Source organism: Rhinolophus ferrumequinum, chromosome 15 (genome assembly GCF_004115265.2).
Source record: "Rhinolophus ferrumequinum isolate MPI-CBG mRhiFer1 chromosome 15, mRhiFer1_v1.p, whole genome shotgun sequence".
Classification (NCBI taxonomy): Eukaryota; Metazoa; Chordata; class Mammalia; order Chiroptera; family Rhinolophidae; genus Rhinolophus; species Rhinolophus ferrumequinum.
In genome coordinates this window covers 21627095-21649158 of record NC_046298.1, presented here as the reverse complement: position 1 = coordinate 21649158, position 22064 = coordinate 21627095, and the positions used below count along the sequence as shown (strand labels likewise).

Here is a 22064-nt window from a genome sequence, read left to right as displayed (position 1 = left end):
ATCAAAATAGTCATGTCTAAGGGCTCTTTAAGCCATCATGGATTTTAAAAAGAATCCACAATGTGCCCCAGTGTCATGCCCTGCTAAGTGCTGTATAGTAGAAGGTCATGAGTGTGATACCTACGTCATCTTATAAAAAATGGGGATTAGTACATAGTACTTGAGCTTTGGGGGTATGGTAAGAAACTAAGTTCAGAGACTTGCCCTTGCAAAGTAAAATGTCGCTCTGTTTTGTGTAGTTACCATGTTTAATGTGGAACACATCTATTTCATACATATATCTGGAATACATATAATATGGAAATAAGTGCCCCTACAATTGAAGGAGGAGGCTAAAACAGTGTCTTAAGAATTCTGACTATTTTCTTTATTCTTTGCCAGGTTAGAACAATACATAAATATTAAGGCTGAGGAAATGGCTTTTTCTTGATGCTGCTGCCCCTGGTTCCCACTAAACGGTGATCCCCTTCAGATAATAAACCCATTTAACCCCTGTTTCTCGGCCTTCCCCGGGAGGGCACGCCACAATCAGCTTGCTGGTTATGGGTGTTTTGCTGCCTGATGGGTTTCCTTCAAAGTAGACCGTGATGTTGTTGATCTTCTTGGGCCGCACGGAGTCAACGGCACGAATGGAGAAGGCCGGGTTCTCCACGATGAAGGAGAAGGTGACTGTTTGGTAGAAGACGTTCTTGAAGGGGATGACTATGTTGTACCCGGCGCGGATCATGAAGGGCCCTTGTGGCTTGGGAGGTAGAGCCACTCCGAAGAGGGGGATGCTATACTCCCCGCCTGTGAGTGATGACAGGCTCAGGAGGCCCTTGGTCTCCCCCAGGTGGCTGGGCTCAAAATAGATTTCCACACTGACTTCAGTGCCTCCCTGCGCCCCCGGGGCGGCGCTAATGACCTTTTCGGTGTGGAAGTCTGGACAGTCGGTCTGAAAGGGGAACAAAGGCACTTAACTCACACGAGATCCTGAGAGGTTTACAGCAGCTCAGGTCCATCCCCATGCCATCCACTCTCAGCCAGGCAGGTTATAAAACAGCCGTGTCCTTATGACTCCATTGAAGGGTAGGTACTATGATTATTACCGCTAGTTTATTACAAAGAAACCGAGGCCAAGAGATGTTAAGTAACTCGCCCAAGGACACATGGCTGGATTATGTTGGCCTAGCAGTCATTGTGCTGCTTCCCCTTATCACACTCTTCTTTCCTTCCATGCACATGGAAGACCAAACGTTCTGAATCCCAATGGGTGGGTGAGAGTAGTTCTGGATTACTAGTTGTGAGCAGAAGGGAAAGGTGTCACTTCCACACTAGAGTGTGGACGTGCCAATGCACGTCCCTGCGGGGTCTTTTCACCCCTCTGGGTCTATGACCAGAAACATTTGAGATGGTGGTTGCCCTTCAGCCTGGATCCTTGAGTGGCTGTGATGAGCAGAGTGCCCTTCTGACCCTCACTGGATAGCCAGCACGCACCTTTGTGGTTTTAAGCCACCGAGATATCGGGGCTCTTTGTTACTACAGCATAACCTCGCTTCTCCTGACTGATAGGACTGATCAAAAGCCTATGCCTCTTGACAGTAGCCATGGCACTCCTGATGTTAATTGGGCTCGTGGCTGCCCAGTGTAAAGCCTACATGTCCTAGCTCCCATTGTTGCTAAAAGTGGTCCTACGCAGTTTTGTTCAATGGAATGTGAGTGGAAGTGGTGTTTCCCTGTAGCTGGCTAGAATGCGACGTCACTGTAAGCCGTCGTGGTCTCTGTGGATCACAGCTCTCTACAGAGGGAAGAGCCGTGGGGCAGGAGTCTGGGGCCTGATGGCATGGAGCTCCTGCTCTTCCAGCCCACGCTGCTCAGGCCTACGCTGTTATCTGCGAGAGGACTACACTTCTATTTTGTTGTCATTTCGGGTTTCTGTTTCAGTAGTTAAACCTATATTCCAACTGATACAGTAGGTAACATATATGGGGCATTTACTATGGGCCAGGCTCTAGGTAAATGGCTTTATATACATACTTTAAAATCCTCACAGCAATCCTATGAGGTCAGGGTATTATCACCATTTATAGATAAGCTTAGAAAGCTTTAGTAAATTATTCACACAAAGAGAAATGGGGAAGCCAGGATTCAAATCCAGGTCTGCTGGCTTGCATAGGCTACACTCATGACCACTAAGTTCTGCTGTCTCCCTGTATTGACCACTAAGCATGCAGTGGGAAGCAAAACTCCCCCCACCCCCACCCAGCTTAAGATAGAAAGCCTTTTAGAAGAACCTAGGCCTTGCACTGTTTATTTTTAGCTGGGAGTTTCCAGGTTAGATGAAGCACCTGACTCCCCAAGTTTCACATTTCTGCACCCCCTATGTCCAGCTCCCATCGTTTGTGAGGTTAGACTTCAAAAATATGTGAAGGCAAGGGCGGGGCGGAGGGTAGGGCAGGGGCTGCTCACCCTGCAGTAATATTCTGTCTTCTGCCGGGTATAATTGATGATCTTGGCAAAGACGCTCTGGCCGCTGCCAAGAACGGCCTGGCAGTGGACAGGCTTTTCAGGCAGTGCTGGGTTGGCCTTCAAATTAAGCTCATACTGGTAGTAACCCAAATCACTGTTGTGCAGAACGAGTCTCCCATAGGTTTCTCCAGCTCGCAGGGGCTGGAATTCAAATGAGAATGTGCCCTGCAAAAGAAGACAGAGGCTCCCGTGATGCTGAAGTCCCCCCTATCTCTGCCACCCAGGGACCTCAGAGCAGAGATGGTGCTTCACCAGCCCATGCTCACACTCATCTTGAGCCCGGGAACCTCTGTCCAAACCAGCCCACTTTTCCTCCTCGGTACCCCTTCTAACTCCCTATTCCAGGTGTTTCTAGGTCTGGAATCTCTTTGAATCTTAAAATGGATCCTCTCTCGAGAAGCACACTATGGACCATTGCCAGGACAGGCCTGACCTCAGGGATGCAGAACATGGCTGGAGAGGCCCCACGGGGGCCATCGGGGGCCCTGGCAGCCAGGGCCATACCTCAGAGTTGGCAGGCACCACAAACTGGGAGGGCAGGCTGATGTCGGGCGCCCTGCAGTCCATAGAGAAGGTCACCGAGTAGGGCAGGGGATTCTCCACCTTGATGGAGGCCGATGTACTCTGCCGGATGGGGCTCACCATCTCGATGATTTTGATGACACCTGAAGGGATGACCCTGAAACTCACCATGTAGTATAAGAACTCGTTGGTCGCCTCGTTTCGGAAGATCACCTGAGTTCATAGGGAGAGCGGGAGGAAGCCGGGCAGAGTAGAGGGGTTAGCCGGGGGTCCTTCTCTCTGCGAGCAATGCCTGGGTACCAGGCTGACGCGTACCTCCCAGTCTATCTGAAGTCCTGCCAACCAGCCTTTCTCTTTAGGTATTCTGCTCTGGCTCCTCCCAGGTGAGAGTATATATTACATAGCCTGAGTGTGCTTTAGAAGAGGCCAGAGCAGCACTGTGTAGTGCTGCAGGTGAAGGTGTCCGCACTGGCTCTGGAGAACAAGTGAGAACTCGAGAGAGGGTCATGCTGCAGTGGGTTACCCTCCTATTCCTATTTCTGGAATTTTCAATAATAATATAATAATAATAACAGCCTCTAACACTTACGGAATGATTACTGTATGCCAGGCACTAGAAGTACTTGTTTAATTCACACAATTTGTAAGTGACATTATTATTCCCCTTACCTTTTCTTTCTTTCTTTTTTTTGGGGGGCGGGGAGGGCACAGCTCACAGTGGCCCATGCGAGGATCAAACCAGCAACTTTGGTGTTATTAGCACCACGCTCTAACCAACTGAGCTAACTGGCCACCCGGCCCTCACCATTTTTTTTGACGATGAAGAAAATGAGGCTTAGCAACATGAAGTATCTTGCCCAGGGCCACGTGCAGAAAAGTGTCAGCACCAGGATTTGAACCCAGGTTGGACTGACTCCAGAGGTCACACTTGTAACTGAAGTATATTGTCCCCTCTCCTCTGCAACTGACTCGTTATCGACAAGCTGCTCACCTGTTTAAGTTCTTTTCCCAGATGACTGATGATGTCGAGCATCTTCTCAGGGGCACGTTGGTCATTCACGTATCTACTTCCATGAAGTAGTCTATTCCAGTCTCGCCCTTTTTAATACTTCGGGTTGTTATCTTATTGTTAGTAGGTAGTAATAGTTCTTTGCATATCTGGCTTTCTACTTTCAACCTCTTCCTGTCTTTAGATTTAGAGTCCTTCTGAACCCTCTGCGTTTTCATCGGAGTGTTTAGTATTTTACATTTAAAAATAATTATTTATATGCTTGGGTTGAAGTCTGCCCTCAAGCTATTTCTTTCCCATTTGTCTCATTTTTCTCCTTCCTCTGTTGTGACTTTCCTCCCTTCTGTTGGATCAATATGTAATCTTTTGGAATGTATTTTATTTCCTCTACTGGCTTTTTAGCTATATTTTTAAATAACAGATTTTTAATGGTTGCTCTAGAGCTGACAACATGAAGTTTTAACTTGTCAAAATTTAGAGTCAGTGTTTTGTCACTTTCCACTTTACAACTGACCCTTTACGCTTCTTACTCATACTTCCCACATCACAAATGTAATTACCTTACTAACGTATAATTTCATTGGCCTCTCTACCCCAACTGTACTTTTGACATATCTTTTTATTTCTATGTACATAAGAACATCCACTTTACAAGGTTAATTGCTATAAACTGTCATTTGTCTTTTAAAGTTATAAGAAGAAAAACATAGAGTTTAATATTTACCTGTTTATTTACCATTTTTAGTGCTCTTCTTTCCTTCCAGAAGACCCAAGTTTCCATCCAGTATCGTTTCCCTCCAGACTGAAGAATACCTATTAGCACTGTAATAATGCTATGCAGTCTCTAAGGTGAGTCTGCTTGTAATGAATTCTCTCATGGCCCTTTGTCTGAAAATGTCTATTTCACTGTCAGTTTTAATAGGATATTTTCAGTGGATAAAGAACTCTAGGTTGATAGTTTCTTTTTCTTCCTGCACTTTGCAGACGGCTTCCATTATATCTGAAGAAAAGTCAGCGGTCATTCTAATTGCTCATCCCCCTGCTATGTAATTGATTTTTAAAACCTGGTTGTTTTAAGCTTTTCTCTTTCTCTTTGGTTTTCAGCAGTTTTACTATGGGGTGTGCAGGCATGGTTTTCTTTGTATTTCTCCTGCTTGAGCTTTGCCAAGTTTCTTGAATCTGTAAATCACTTTTTTTTCCCTTTTAAATCAAATCAGGGAAATTTTAGCAATTATTTTTTTCAAATAATTTTTTGCCCATTCTCAGTTTCTTCTCTTCAGGGACTCATATTTCTCACATGTTAGACCATTTTATATTTTCTCACAGGTTCCTGAGGCTCTGGTTGTTTTTCTTCAATCTTTTTTCTCTCTGTTCTTCAGGCTGGAAACATTCTATTGATTTGTTTCAAGTTCAATGAATCTTCTCACGTCTCCAATCTGCTGTTAAGCACATCCAATGAATTTTTCATTTCACTTTATTGTACTTTTCAGTTATAGACTATCCATTTGGTTCTTGTTCATAGTTTTTATTTCTCTGCTGAGATTCTTTATCTGCCCACTCATTAAGCCCATATTTTATTTATTTATCAACCTCGTAGCAGCTGCTCTCTGGTAAATCTCATGTAGTCTCTTCCCATGCATATGCAGTCCAACCTTCAGCCAAGGACTTTGTCGGGAACTCCCATGTAGACTTCTGTTCTCCCACCCACTCCGTATCCTGCTGTATCTACCTAATAGAGACCAGCTGTTTCAGCTACACCAAACTCTGATTTCTGTCTCTCAGTTCACTGGGACTGCTGTACTTTGCTTAGACTCTAGATTACTGTACTGTGGTCAGGAAATTGTCCCGAGGCAGAGAGTCAGGGCAATCATGAGGACTCATAAGTTTCCTTCTGTTTGATGAATTGCAGTATTGTGTTGCCTGTTGTCCAATGACTGAGAAGACTTGCCTCGGATATTTTGTCCAGTTTTATGGTTTTTTTTTTTTTATGTTGGGAGGACTAGCTACTCCATCATTAACCAAAAGTGTTTTTGATTTAAAAAAACCTTTTTTGTTGTTATTGTCGATTTTAATACCTTTACTGTAAAGAGATTCTGTGATCTGGGTTCATTGTCCTTTTTACTCAAGTCTTTATACTTACATTTTAATACATATCTTTATTTATATCTTTCTGTTCACATCTGTGGTTTATGAATATCTCTATTCTCTCCCTATCCTTCTCTATGAGAAAATATCTCTTATTTCCCCATTTGCTTCCAACTGAGTGAGAAAAATTTTTTCATTGCCTTATTTTATTCCTCCCCTTGTTACTTCCTATCTTGAGGTCATCTGAAATATTTCAGATTGCCTTCCAACAATTATTTTAAATTACCTATCAATTTAGTTTAAGAGACAGGCACATTAACCAACTAAGCTATGGAGGTAGCAGGCTATCAATTTAGTTTAGATTCTCTTGGATTCATTTAATTATTTTTCAAATTTTGCTAATTTAAAAAATTTTAATTTTGTAGTACTTCTTTCAGTCAGGGATTGTGTATTTGGGTTACTTTGAGTCCTTGCATGTTTAAAAATGTCTTTATTTTGCCCTTATAATAGTTTTGTCTGGAGAAAGAGTTTTAGACTGAAAATCATTTTAAATAGTTTGAATAGCTTGCTTCATTTCTTTTTGTATTTCTCCACAAGAAATCAGATGTTATTATGATTATTATTTCCTTTTATTTTCTCTAGAATCATTCAGGACTTTTCTCTTTTACCCCCGTTTTCTGAAATTTTGTTCTCACGTATTTAGATGTGAGTGTTCTTTCATTCAACTGGTTTGGCAACTTGGTGGGGCCCTTCAATTAGAAGACTCAGTCTTCCTCCAATAGCCCTGGAAATTTTTATCCAATTATTTTGTAGAGTATTTTCTTCCTTCTATTATCTTGTTTTTCTGTTTCAGGAGCTCCTGTGAGATGGATATTAGAACTTCTTGATTTATAGTTTATGTCTCATCTTTACTTTCTTTCTTCTTTTAAAAACAGCTTTATTGAGATACAATTCACATTGCATACAATTCACCCATTTAAAGTGTACATTTCAGTGGCTTTTAGTGTTTTCACAAGGCACTTATCTCATTTTGTAACTACACATTTATAGTTCAATTATTTGATTTAGAACATTTCATCTCCCCAAAAAGAAACCATATTCATGGGTATTAAAAATTGTTCCTTATTTCCTCCTAAGCCATCCTATCTAGCCCTAGGCACCACTATTTTTCATTTCTTTAGACTTGCCTATTCTGGACATTTCATGTAAATGAAATTATACCACATGTGGCCATTTGTGACTGGCTTTGTTCACTTAGCACATATGTTTTCAAGATTCATCCAGGTATCAGTATTTCATTTCCATTTCTTTGTATTGCCAAATAATCTTCCATTGTATTTATCTATTCATCAGTTGATGCACATTTGGGTTGTTTCCATTTTTTGGGTCTTACGAGTAATGTTACCATGAACATTTATGTACAGGTTTTTGTGTGGACATATGTTTTCATTTATCTTGAGTATATACCTAGGAATGAAATTGGTGAATCATACATATGGTAACTCTATGTTTACCATTTGAAGAACTGCCAGACTGCTTTCCAAAGCAGCTGTAACATTTATACTCCCACCAGCAATGGATCCAACATCATCCATGCCCTCGCCAACACTTGTTATTATTTCCTTTCATTGTTGACATTTCTTCATGCTCATGTGCTAAAAAAGTCTGGTGCTATTACTCAGCTCTATCTCCTAACTTACTAGTAATGTCTTCCTCAGAATCCATTACACTTTAGGCTTCATCTATGGTTTTTTATTCAAAATATTCTAGTTTTCATTTCCAGGGTCTCTGATGGATTCTCTTCCACAACAGCCTGTTTCTTATTTCATGGGTATGATTATCTTCCTTTATTCTCTTGAGGATATTTATAATATTCACTGAAAGCCCTCTTCTGTTTGCTTTAATAACTCTTTTATCTCAGGAGTCTTATTTGTTGAGCTGGTTATTTCTATTTTATGGTGGCTTTTTCCCTTTAGATGGTCTGTAACTCCTTGATTCTAAGGTTCTCCATTAGCCTGTTTGTGAATGTGAGCTGAGTGGCGCAGCCTACCTCAGGGATTGCCAGAGAGGAGATGACATGCTGCAGCGTGGATTTTGCCAGTATCTCTTCTGGAGGGGGGGGAATGTGTTCTAGATTCTATTTTTTCACTTTAAAATCTTTCCCTAGGCAATTCCATTCTCCATCATAGCTTTAAATACATTGATAAATGGGTAATTCCCATATATTATCTTCAGCTCTGACTTTTCCTATGAGCTACTGATTCATATATGCTCATTTCCTTCAAAGCACTTACCTCATTTTGTAATTATACATTCATAGTGCAGTTATTTGACTAATGTCCATCTCTGTCACTGGACTGGGTGTTCCATGAGAACAGGGGCTGTGTCTAGTTTTGATCATCGCTGTGTTTCCAGCCCATAGTATCTGGTATATATGCTCAGTAGGTACTTATTGAACTCATTAGTTCCTGCGGTGTCTTGGAGTAGATGGCTCTGAGTTGAATCCTGGCTCTGACCTTACTAGCTACATGTGTTGTGTGCTCAGCACAATGCTGGACACTGTATAAACATTCGGAAAATGGGACATTTTGTTATCATTTTCGTCTGGTATTTGCTGGTCCAGTGTTACCTACTGCATAAGGATTTTCAGGATTCTGTTGCTTTGGAGGCTTGGCATGGCTCTACGTGATGGCTGGCTGTCCTTGCAGTCTGGTCTCACCTTAAAGAGGTGGGGAATTCTGAATGCCTTTGCCAGGTCAGCCCAACAGGATAAGGATAGTCTGGCTGTGCAGGACAGCTTCCCTCCCTAACACCAGGATTTGGAGAACAGCTTCCCTCCCTAACACCAGGACTTGGAGGACAGCTTCACTCCCTAACACCAGGACTTGGAGGACAGCTTCCCTCCCTAACACCAGGATTGTCAACCTGAGGTCAAACCTCCAGGGTTCCAGGGCAGCGCCTTAGACGTGTGGATACCTTTGCACTGTATAGTCCTTCCTTGTGGGAAAAGAAGTTCAGCTTGTAGTCTTTCTTGGAGCCAGACAATACATCAATGTAATCAAGGCCCTTTAAGGTGACAGTTAGGTCTTGCTTCTCTGGTTTCAGCATTTCCACAATGACCCGGAATCTGGGGGCGCACAGGAGCACAGGAAGAGCGGACAGAGAAAATTACATCGTTTGCCCAAAGGAGAGAAGGAAAGGTGCTATTCTACTCTTGATTTTATGGAAACCACGTGGGTCCAGGGTTCACGTAGCCTTCACTCTGTCTCTAACAATAACAGCCACGACCATTTACCGACCACCTATTCTGTGCCAGCTACTGAGTCAGTACTTTGCATGTGTCATAGGCTTTGAACCCCGAGTAGTGATATGAGGTACACACTTGTATCATTATCATCTCCATTTTACTAATGAGGAAACATGGCCAAGGGAAGGAAGATAACATGCTCAGGTAACATGACTAGTTATTGGCAGAACTAGGATTCAAACTTAGGTCTGGGCCTTTCTCCACACTGCTGAGCAGGCGGCCTTCTCCTCCCCGCCTTTGGCTCCTAACAGAAGAGGACTAGGCTGGTTGGCCTCAAGCTCCTCTAGTCCTTGCATTCTACTCTACTCCCACTGCAAGTACAAGATCCAAGGGACATCCTTCTCTGGCCAGTGGCTTAGGTGATAAGACAGAGCACTCAATAGTAACAACCATGATTATTGTTAGGATAGTAGCGATAACAGCTAATATTTGTTGAGCACTTATTTTGTGCCAGGCACTGTCTTAGGAGGTTTACAAGTAATCAGCCATTCATAGATAGCACTGCCAAGGAGACTCTCTGGAAGCTTAGAGTTTAGGCAGTGCTGGGCCACATCAGGGAACTTAATGTCCGCCAGGGAAATGTCCTGACCCGGCAGGGAAAGGCCAGGCTGGATAATGGAGGTCCTCCCTCTGTTTCCCCTACTCTACCCCCTTGCCCCACTCCCTCACCTCTGGGGCTTGTTTAGCCAGTTGTTGATTGGTAGGAGCTCAGTGTAAGGTGTCTTACATGGCACCTCGCGGGAGATAATGGCCACAGCTTTGGGGAGCTCGGAAGTCCCATGTAGTGCATACAGCCAGCCAGTCCCATCTGGGAGGGCGAAGAACAGGCTGCCCTAAAGAGAGGTAGAAATGCCATCAGAATGACACAGAGATACCTTTATTAGGGATCTCTCAGGCATGGTAGTGATACGGGATTCCTGGAGGCTCTGCAAATAAGCATAACATTTCTGGAAAGCAGGTTGGTAATGTGTTTGAAGAGCTATAAAAAGGTTCATATGTATTTGAACCAGGAATCGTACCTAAGGAAACATATTGAAGAAAAATCCCTCTAGAGGAGAAAGTTACATATATACATACACATATATATTAGAACCATTTATAATATGAAAATTTGGAAATAAACATTCAACAACTGGGGAATGTTAAATAAATTATGGAACTCTCATTCAATGAAATATTAAAAATGATTATCACGAAGAGTACCTAGTTAAACAGAAAAATTCTCATGATATAATGTAAAGTGAAAATAAACAGAATGAAAAATCAAGTATGCTATGATGGCAGCCAAGGCTGTATCTGAATAAGGATTGGCAGTGAAGATACTGGAAGATAAGGTGGAAGATTATAGCTTCTTTTTTGATTTTTATGACAGGCACTCTGATGTTATTTCTGCAATGAAGTTAAATAGTAATTGCTTGATGCTTAGTCCAAGACTTCGTTTCAGAACTGAGCCTCTGGTTCCAAGAGAATACCCTGTACACGAAAACATATGGACAAAAAGGAAAGCTTTGGACTTGATCATCTGCATGATCCCCCATTGTTCCAACATGGTTTTTGGGGGTCCCCTCTTGTTCTAACATTGTCTGAGCTGCCAAAGTGTCTCCTAATGTCTCTCATACAACTCCTCCCTCCAGCCGAGCCAGGAAACCGATGAAGGGGAAGGGAGCTCAGCCTACCTGATGCTTGCGGTTCTCCACGTTCATGGTACGGGGCCTGTATGTAATCTCGTAGGGCTTGTTTTGCTGATGAGGCTCCAGAGTGATGAACTCGGGCCCCTCCCAGTGCTCACCCTCAAAGATGGGGTGCAGATTCCAGGTCTGGTTGGTGCGGTTTGAAAGCAGGATGGTCTGTGTGTGCTTGGAGCGCACCTGGCAGGTGAAATTTACCACCTGGAAGAAAACAAGCACCTTAAACAGGCAGTGGAATTTACAAATCTGGAGTTCAAGGCAAGGTTCAGGCTGGAGATACACATTTGGGAGTTGTCAGTGTAGTGGGTGAGATTATCAAGTAGTAAGTGTATTGCTAAAAGAGAAGGAATTTAAGGACTAATTCCTGACTGGTATACTTCAGTGTTAAGAACCAGAAGAAGAGATGAGAAGGAGCAGATAATCAGGTAGGAGGAGAATCAGGAGAGGGTAGTATCCTGGAAACCATGTGAAGGAACTGTTTAAAAGAGGAAGTACTTGTTCAAGGTGTCAGATGCTACCAACAGGTCAAGTGAGATGAGGGATGAGAACTGGCCATTGAACATAGTAATGTGGACCAATGTGGTATTGGTGCAAAGAGAGTCACATAGATCAGTGGACATGAGTCGAGTTCAGCAATAGACTCACATATGTATGATCAATTAATTTTTGACCACAAGGCAAAGGACATTCAGTGAGAAAGGATAATCTTTTCAACAAATGGTGCTAGAACAATTGGCTATCCACATACAAAAACAAACAAACAAACAAACAAATAAATAAATTGAATTTTGATCCATGTTTTGCATTATAAAAATTAACTCTAAGCAGATTGAAGATCTAAATGTAAAACTTGTGTCCTGAATATATAAAGAGCTCTCAAAACTCAGTAATAACAAAACGACCCAATTAAAAATAGAAGATTTGAACAGACACTTCAACAAAGGATATATATGGATGACAAGTACCTGAAAAGATTCTCAGCAGCATTAGTCATTAGGTACTCATTAGAGCTGCCATCGATATATTAGGAAAATGCAAATTAAAAATCACAATGAAGGAGGAAAATACACACAAAAAAAGAAAAAAAAAGGAAAAAAAGAAAAAATCACAATGAAATATCTCTGCATACCTTTTAGAATGACTGCAATTAAAAAACAACAACACACTATATCAAGTGTTGGTAAGGATGTGATGCAAGTAGAAATGTCAGACATTGCTGGTGGGAATGTAAAATGATACAACCACTTTGGAAATGAGTAGGTTCTTATACCTACCCTATGACCCAGCCATTCCGCTCCTAGGTATTTACCCAAGAAAATGAAAACAGAGGTTCATGCCAAGATTTGCACATACATGTTCATAGCATACTTTATGATTCCATTTACATAACAAAATTATAGAGATGGAGATCACGTGTCATTTTTACCATAACTAATGTTGTCAGGAACACAGCTGACAGTGCACCATTAGGTTTCTAGGAACAAACCTGGCAGAGGGTTAAGCCAAGATCATTTTTAAAAAAATAAAAAACATAGTAAAGTGCTCATACTCCACTCACAACTTACAATAGTACTTGATCTAGCCAGAGATGTCAGTGCAGGTTTCCTTGAGAATGTGATGTTTGAGTTGAGAGCTAAAGAATGAACAGGAATTAACTAAATTAAGAGGGGAAAATGAATATTCCAGCACTGGGGATAGCATGTGCAAAGGCCCTGTGGGGGAGGGACCAGGTTTGAATGTTTGATGGGGGCACCGAGGACTGTTCGAACAGAGCCAAATGTTCTGGAAGGCTGGCTGAGTTTACTTGTGGAGCGTGCTAGGCCCACTCTGGCCACTGGCCCATCTGTGGGCAGCACTTACTGACCTCTTTTACTGCAGGTTGTCCCACACAGACTCCAGAGAGGGTAAGGCTCAGAGGACTGCCTCCCTGGATGAAGCAGAGCAAATTTTTGTAGAGACTCTCCTTGCCCACCTCGGTGGGACGGTAAGTCACTTCGAAAGAAACCTCCATGCCTGCAGTGATATAGCCTTCTTTCGGGCTGATGGAGAAATGAGGCTCAAATTTTCTGACATCCCATTTAAACCTTTTCCAAGACAAAAGGAGACAAGGAATATAGTTTACTAGCATCCTGGGGGTGTCCGCAATGCTGCTGAGAACGAGACTTTGCCTGGGTTCTTAACTTAGAGGTTCACCCACTCTTATGAACTCCATGGAACCTGGGAGGAGAAAGATGGTCACACAAAGCAGAGGCAGGTAGGGGCAAGGATCAGCTCACTCCTGGGTATGTTGCCTCGGCTCCCTCTCAGAGCTGAGCAGGGTGGGAAGTGGCTGCATCTTATCTTATTGCCCGCAGTGACACATCGGAGTACACAAATGTGCTTACACGTGTGTACCCAAGGTCGCACAGCTAGCAAGTGGCTGAGCTAGGACTAGAACCCTCCTGAGACCATGGCCTTCACCACTCCCTGCACTGCCTCTCAGGCCAGATCCAGGAGGGTGGAGACCATCCCCTCACATGAGAGTTGCACTTGCTCTTGGTGGCACTGGGCTACGATGGCCCTGTGTGGTCAGCTCTCTGTGGTCTGGCACTTGGCCAGGCAGGAGACAGGAGAGTGGACGGTGCAGACCAGTGCTTCCAGTGCCAGGGCTGCCACACCACACCCTCGGGCACCGTTCACACTGAGTCTGCGTGAAGGTGCTCCCTGCAGGTGTGCAGCCTGCAGGATATGGTCGTATGCCCAAGTAGAGCCTGGAGTGGACACCAGCTAGCAAGCGGGAAGAGCCTGGAAAGGAGAGCTGCATAGGTACACCTGGGTTCCAATCCCATCTTTCTCACTTCCTGGCTGTGCGACCTTGGACAGGTCACCTGACCATATTGAGCCTCAACTTCATCTGTGAAATGCATATATAGTACCTACCTTAAAAGATCTGAGGATAATCAAATGCGATCTTATATGTAAGAATGCTCAGCATTGCATCTGCGCATTGTAAGTTCTTGCTAAATGCAGGATTTTGGAAAAGTTACTTAATCTCTTTATACCTCAGTTTCCTCATCTGTAAAATGGATCATAATATCATCTCAAAGAATTGTTATAGGGATTAAATGAGATGAGCCATGTAAAGGGCATGTAACAGGCACTGAGCAAATGCTGTATATTAACTTCAGTAATCAAGGCAGCAGTGATCACCCTGGAGAGGCCACCACTGTCACATTTTGAGGGAAGGGAGGATATGGGAAGGAGGGGAAAGAAACCAAAAGGGGCCACACTTGTAAAACAAATGTCTAACTCAGATCTCGGGCCTGAGCGCTCTGCTCCAGCGCCTACCTTGCACCCATGTCGCCCGTATTCAACATGAGGATACGACGTGTGGCTTGCGTCTGATATATGACTGGCCCGAAGGCCAGATGCTCCTGGTCCAGGGAGATCTCCAGGGCCTGACAGCAGCCGCTGAGGATGAAGAGGGGGCGCAGGAGCCCCATGCTTTCCATGAACACTTCCTCGGAGAAAGGAGGGATACGCTTCTTTGGGGCAAAGATGACTTCCAGCTTACGGGCTTCTTTGGGCTTCAGAGTGATGTTTTGGAAGGGTATCAAGGTGATGACCTGGACAAAATCACAGTGAGACTCAACGGCTGAGGGCAGGGGGGCTTCCGAGGCCTCCATTCCTGGAGGTCGTGATGCTGGGGCTGTAACAGCCTAGGGATCAAATCTCACGTCTGCCGTCTCGTACCAGCTGTGTCATCTTTTAAAAGTTACTTAAACATCCTGTAACTTGGATTCCGATCATTGATATAAAATGTGTGGCACATTATAGGCATTCGATAAATGTTAACTCTTTTTCCAACCCCTTGCAAATAACACCTGCTCTCTGGTGGGGGAAATAGCAAGGTGAAATAGAAAACAGTGCTCTGGAGTGTTTTTGAGGAGCGCTCCCCAGGCTTGCTGTGTCCCACGTTCCAGTATGCTGGTTACAATGCAGATTTCTGGACTCTGCCCCAGGCCAAGTGGCTCAGTGTCCCTGGGGGAGCTTGGAACCTGCATTTTCAAAAGTGCCCTGAGTGACTCATGTATTCTAAAATATGAAAATCGCTGTTTGAATTTGTATGGTCATCTCTTCCCTCTTTGTCCTGGTAAAAACCAAATCAACATCAGCTTTAAGGCAGCAAACCCGTTTTCATCCTTGAGTTCCCTTTGGTACAGAGTGCTGAGCAGTCATTAACAGTTGGACTGAGGCAGCAGGAAGTGAGATATGGGCTGAGAAGAGCCACAGGAAAGTGATCCTAGAGATTTCTCAACCACAGTGATGCTGGAAACCAACCCCAGAGGGATGGTATCAGCACAGGTTACTCTGGCAGCCTGAGTCTGATCACTCGAATAAGCAGAACGTGTACGGCCAAACTGTTAGGAGCCCTGACCACTGGAACCAAGGACTCCAATTTGGGTTAATGAGGAAAGGGATACTACTCTTACTCTGGATGGCAAAATGGGCAACGTGGGCTCCTGGGCTGAGATACCCACCGGGCCTCATGCTTTGCCGGGCCTCTCACAGCTAAGTTGTCAGTATTCCCAGATGATCCACAGCTCTCCTGCCACACTGAATCCCACCTACGTTTCCAAAAGCACTGACCCTTTCCAGCCCATACAGCTTTGCCTGCCAGAAATACCCTCCCCAGCCTGTCTGCCTGGAAGATGCCTCTTCAGCCTGCAAAACTCAGTACAGATCTCTCACCACTCTGAGATCTTCCATGGACCCCAGCACTGTTCTGAGCAGCCCCCTCCTGATTCTTTGGGAGGTAATTAGGTTTAGAGGAGGTCATAAACGTGAGACTCTTGGGGCAACCAGATGGCTCAGTTGGTTAGAGCATGAGCTCTGAACAACCGGTTCAATTCCTGCATGGGATGGTGGGCTGCGCCCCCTGCAACTAAAGACTGAAAACGGCCACTGGACTTGGAGCTGAGCTGTGCCCTCCACAACTACACTGAAGGACAATGACTTGGAGCTGATGGGCCCTGGAGAAACATACTGTTCCCCAATAAAAAAAGTTAAAAGAAAAAAAGAGTGGGACCCTCGTGATGAGACTAGCAGCCTTATACGAAGCTCAATCTTGCTTGCTCTCTGCTGTGTGAGCGCACACTGAGAAGGTGGCCGTCTAAAGCTAGGAGGACAGCCCTCACCAGAAACTGACCTTGCTGGCACTCTGATCTCAGAGCTCCAGCTTCCAGAAATGTGAGAAAATAAATGTCTGCTCTTTAAGCCACCCAGTCTCTGGCATTTTGTTATGGCAGCCCAAGCTGACTAAGACACACCTTTGTATTTCCAGGACCTAACACATATTTACTAGTAAGTGTAAGAATGAATTGAATGAAGGGATGGATAAGTTCACCCTTGAAATGAAATACACTTGGTTCATTTTCAAAGGGCCATCCAAAGGCGGATGACTGTAAGATGGGGAGCAGGCAGCCAGGACTGGTAGCTTCTCCATCCAGGGGACTCAAGCATGTGGATTTGGCAACAACATGCTTCTTTCACACAGCTGATGGCAGCGTAAGGGGAGACAGCCTTTCGGGGGCCAGATTGGCAACGTGCATTGAAACATACTCTTCCTTTCGATCCAACAGCCCACCTGTAGGAATCTGTCTTAAGCAGAGAGTCATGAATGGATGTAAAGGTTTGGTACATGGATATTAAAATGTTGTTTGTAATATAAAACATTAGAAACACCTGAAACGAGAGAAAGAGAGAATTGGTCTATCTGCATTGTGGAGATAGAAGGTAGAAACGAACATAAGACATTGGAGGTCATGGAACATGTTTATAACATATTCCTAGATGATTAAAGCAGGTTTCAAAAGAATATGAACATTGTAAAAGTCTATTTTTGTAAAAAAAAAAAAAAGGTGTAGGAAAAACACTGGATAGACACCAAAATGTGATTATTTCTGGGTATGAGATTATGGGCAAAATGTTTTCCTTTCTGATTTTCCATATTTTTCAACTTTTCTGCAATGAAGATCTATGTATATTCATTAGACTCTAGATCCACTGAGTCCCATCTCTTTCTCTTTCACTCTGTTGCCCTTAGACAGGTGTGTAGCCTCTCTAAGCCTTGGTTTCCATATATGTGAAATGAGAATAAAAGCACTGTTTCTATGACGACACTGTTTCTATGACGACGATCAGCAGTGGCACATGGCAGGTGCCGGAGAAGCATGAGCTGTTGGTGTTGCTAGCACAGTCATCAGTATCACTGGGGACCATGAAGAGGCCCCTGGGAGCCCCGAGCACCAACCTTGGGTTCCTGGAGTTCTGGATTAGAGAACAGGACTGATTGGTTAAATGTGAGCTGCGCGTGGCTGTTGTTTATGATGGAAACCATTTTTTTCACAACCTGTCCTGGCAGGACAGCTCCTAACTTCACAATTCTGTTGGCTGGATCTAGAACTGCTATCTGTGGGACAACAAAGAGAGCAGGGAGGGAGGGTTCATTAGTTATTGAGAAAAATAAATATGACACGTCCACCCTGGTGAGGTAGGTGGTCCCTCTCTTTCAGTGTTCCGCATTCTTCACAATGGATGGCCATTCACTCACTTAATAAACATGTATGTGCATAAAATGCCCACTAAACAACTCATCTCACAATTACATAATTGCAACAGGGTTAAGAGATGTGAAAGAAAAGCTCAGGGTACCTGGAGAGCATATTACAGGGGGCTGAGCTAGATTCTGGGTTTGGTGAGGCTCCCCCTCCTAACCCGAGGAGGGCATGTTTACACTGAGAGCTGAAGGAAGGGTAGGAGCCAGTCAGTTTGAGTTAGGGTGGGTGTGTGGGGGTGGGGTTGAAGAACATCCCTGCGGAGGAGACACCTGTGGCAAGGCCCTGAGCTGAAGGGAGTGGCCCAGTGAAAGCCTGTGGCTGAGGGCGAGCGGGAGACTTGAGAAGATTAAGTTTGGAGGGGTGGTCAGGTTTTCTTCTGGGAGGAGTGGGAAGCCAGTGAAGCATGGAGTACGCAATCAAATGTGTATTTTGTGAGACGGCTCAACTCACTCCTCTGTGGAGACGGACTGGAAGAGGGCAAGGAAGATTGGAGGAGTGAGAGATGATGGTGATCTGAACTAGAATAGTGGCGGTAGAGACGGAAAAGTAGACACATTGCAAAATCCTCATCTAAAGCACTGAATAAAATGTTGGCCTGGATAAGGCTGAGCCTTGTCCTCCAGGATGGCAATGACCCACAGTGAGCGGCACCCATGGTCACTGTCATTCGATCCATCACTCACCTGCACCCTCTCCCTCCAACTACTGTGTTTCCCGAAAATAAGACCAGGTCTTATGTTAATTTTTGCTCCAAAAGACACATTATGGCTTATGTTCAGGGGACGTCATCCTGAAAAATCATGCTAGGGCTTATTTTCCAGTTAGGTCTTATTTTCAGGGAAACCCAGTACTTTTATGTCTGGCTCACATGTTTCCATTTTGTCTATAAAAGCAAGAGTCCCCAGTACCATCCTGTGAGCTCCTGGAGGTCAGAGAACATGTTTAAGTTATCTCTGGATTTCCCCAAAGCACCTAATACACATGGGTGCTGAATGAGTGAATGAATGAAAGAATGAACAAATGAATGAATTAATGACATCAGAGGAGACCTGTCACTGGCTTTTAAGCACAGACACACCGATAGCATCTTCCTGTGGCTCCCTGGCTTGGTAGGAAGGCTGCCAGGAACACACCCCTCCCTTTTTCTCTTAGTGGCTGAGATGTCCCATGCATTCCTGAGAATCTTGGGAGGTCTTCAGTCTTCCATTAAATGCAAATACCCCCACCAGACAGACACCTTAAATATTTACCAGACACTGGGGAGAAAGGGATTGTAGCAGGACTGGACCATTCCCTTTCTATTAGGAATACCTGGTTAGAAGGACTACCCTCAATCAAATAGAATCCTGGGACCTGTGGCTGGCTGGAGCACGGTAATCACTGGTGTTAAGAAAAGATGTTCCCTAACTGAAGCATATGTTTGCATACATTGCTTAAAACAAATCTTGCCTCCTAAACCTGAAAACAAAACATGCCCTAATGTGGGAGAACAAGGACATGCTTGGGATCCTGCATCTGCTAATCTCAAATTTTCCAAGAAAAAGGATATTTCTCCAGTGCCTCTGAGGACTACTTGTATCCTTTGATATAGTAAAGAAGTTTAGTATTGAGCAAGAGCTGTGATTCACTTGAGTCTGATTTGACAATTCACCCCTCAGTGGGATTGGCTGACTTCTGACAGAGCAGCGTGGGGGCAGAAGATGTGGAGAGGGGAGGAAGGGTGTGTGGGCTCTGGTGGGCCAAGATGACTGGGAACAGCAAGTAGGAGGGTGACAGGCTAAGGATCTCCCGCACTCCTCTTACCTTCATTTCGGTGCCTTTCCCTTTGATTTCAACTACTTGTTGTGAGAGCCCATTGATTTCAAAGGGGATGAGTTCTCGATAATTGATGCTTTCTCGAGGGTAAAAGGTAATTGGAATCTCCAGTGTCTTGCCTGGCTTTATCACATCAACACGGAAGTTCACCTCAAGGAAGTTGGTATTGGCGTACAAACAATCTATGCTGGAGAAAATCAGAAGGAAGGCGTGTTAGCTCTGAGAAGCCTGACCCAAAGGGCCTGATTCCGTCCCCCTTTCTGTGCTGGGTCCCGTTAGGTCTCTTGCCCTGCTGTCCCAGAGTCACAGAATTTAAGGGCTGAAAGGGACCTCAGCAATAATCCAGCCCACATTCTCCTGGGCATAGTCGTGACTTACCCTAAATCACACCCTGACATCCTGGCAGAACCAGGCCTCAAACTCAAAGTCCCATGACCCTTTAGGCCAGTACTCTTCTCACTCTATCCATTCATTTTCTTGATAATGCAGTTCATGGTTTGTATCTCTCATAAGAAGGAAGTGCTTCCCGAAGTCATTGGGTGGCCAAACACAGTGCAGAGAGGCTAGAGTCAGATAGACAGGAGTTTGGATCCTGGTTCTAGCACTAGCTAGCCATGTGACCTTAGAAAAGTTACTGAGGCCACTTGGGTTTCGGTTTCCTTATCTGTGAAATGAGGTTGTTATGAGGATTAAATGAGATAAAGTGACTAAAGCAATTGTTAACCAGTCCACAGAGGAAACATTGCATAAAGGTGAGCTATTATTAGTCTTACTAGTTGCTTACCTAGAAAGGATCTGCAGAGATCACGTCCACCCTACTCCCCTGTGGGTAGGAGGCTCCTAGAGCTCTCTATTACGACTTCTCCTTGTCCACCTTACAGTACTTAGAGCAGTATAGCTAGGCCAATAAATGGAGCTGAAGGCCGTAAGCAAAGCAAGGCTCAGATTAAATTAAATCATGCAATAAAGAGTGTAGGTAGATAAGATTTTTAATTAGTACTTAAAATTACATGACACTCTTGTAATATATTCAGGATAATCACCACCACCATCACCACAGCAGCAGATAATAGTAATTGAGCATTTTCAATGTTCCAGGTACTGTTCTAAGTACTATCTCTAGATCAGGGGTGTCCAAACTTTTTTCAACGTTTTTTACCAAGGGCCACATGCGGTAAAATATACAAACAGCTGGGCCACTCACTCGAGGTGAAGTACGTATTGCCTCACCTGGTTTATTTAAGTAAACTAAATATATTTTTGGAATTTGCTGCGGGCCAATTAACAATGGATTGCGGACCAAGTTGGCCCGGGGGCCGCAGTTTGGACACCGCTGCTCTAGATGAACTAATTTAATCCTCCTAATAGCCCTATAGGGGAGGTACTATTATTATCCCCCTCTTCAGGCAAGGAGACAGAGGTACAGAGAGTTTAAAAAATTTGCCCAAGGTCACATAGCTAGGAAAGAGCTGGGATTTGAACTTAGACTTGTGTTATCCAATATGGTAGCCATTAGACACATGTGGTTGTTTAAATTAAAATTAAAATTTATTAAAATAAAATAAAATAAAATAAAAATTCAGTTCCTCAGTTGCACTAGCCACATTTCAGACGCTGCCATATTGAACAGAGCAGATACATAATATTTTCATCATCAAAGAAAGTTCTATTGCATAGTACTAATCTAGAGAGCTTTAAATAAACACAGGTCCCTGGAGCTTCTGTCTTGTTGGGTCTGTAATAGGGCCCAGAAACCTGAACTGGAACATTCTACACGGAGATGGTGCAGAGAGGATGGATTTGGATCAGAAGGCTTAGGCTCATTATTGATCTACTATTTACTGTAAGGTAACAGGCCTGAGAAATTCACTTTTTAACTCTCCAAACTTCGGTTTCCACATCTGTTACATGGGGAAAATAAATAGAAGTCATCAATACTCGCATCAGGTCATTTGGCATTGCCCTGCTCACTTTAAGAAAAGGATTTTTGGCAAAGTAGCTTGTGGTTATCCAACTATCAGTATTAGTGATGGGGAAAGGAGACTCAGGATTCATGCCCATCTGTGTTTGTCTCATTCCCATAATCCTTCTTTTTCTGTCACCGCTGGACTTCATCTGTGTGAAGGTTGTAGGATCCACAGGGAGCTACAGAACCATCTGGAAGCTCTGGGAAGTCTGCTTACCTTACGGGCATTTCTTCCTTGTTGGTGATGACCAGGGTTTGTTTATATGGGGGCATCCCAGCTTGGTACATGAAGCAGGTCCCAAAGTTGTAACTGGTGAAGGAGAAATGGATGGCCGGGCTCACGGCACAGCCTGAGATGCTACATGTAAATGTTGGCCCATGGCTGATCTGTGGGGAGGGAATGGCAGTTGGAGTGTGATTAGGAGAAGTGGAAGAAAAGGGCCCTTAAGTCCTCAGGTGAGGGAGGGAGAAAATACAAGGTCCCAGGGTTTCATCTGCAGAGATTCTGATTCATAGGTTAGAAGTTTATTTGAGGAAAGCAAGCTGGGCTACTCTGCAATCAGAC

At 44.0% G+C, this 22064-nt stretch overlaps 1 protein-coding gene across 1 annotated transcript in view; it reads right to left on the bottom strand.

Moving 5' to 3' along the window:
* Nucleotides 1-234: 234 nt before the first annotated feature.
* Nucleotides 235-22064, bottom strand: part of HYDIN (HYDIN axonemal central pair apparatus protein) — a 299173-nt gene continuing 277343 nt past the window's right edge. The window contains exons 76-86 of the mRNA XM_033128646.1: nt 21717-21886; nt 19522-19720; nt 17412-17570; nt 14447-14724; nt 12984-13203; nt 11108-11320; nt 10101-10264; nt 9101-9251; nt 3013-3243; nt 2449-2673; nt 235-934 (exon numbers count right to left, since the gene is read on the bottom strand). Coding sequence (XP_032984537.1) covers nt 452-934; nt 2449-2673; nt 3013-3243; nt 9101-9251; nt 10101-10264; nt 11108-11320; nt 12984-13203; nt 14447-14724; nt 17412-17570; nt 19522-19720; nt 21717-21886 — 2493 coding nt within the window. The 3' untranslated portion in view covers nt 235-451. The remainder of the gene's footprint in view (nt 935-2448; nt 2674-3012; nt 3244-9100; nt 9252-10100; nt 10265-11107; nt 11321-12983; nt 13204-14446; nt 14725-17411; nt 17571-19521; nt 19721-21716; nt 21887-22064) is intronic.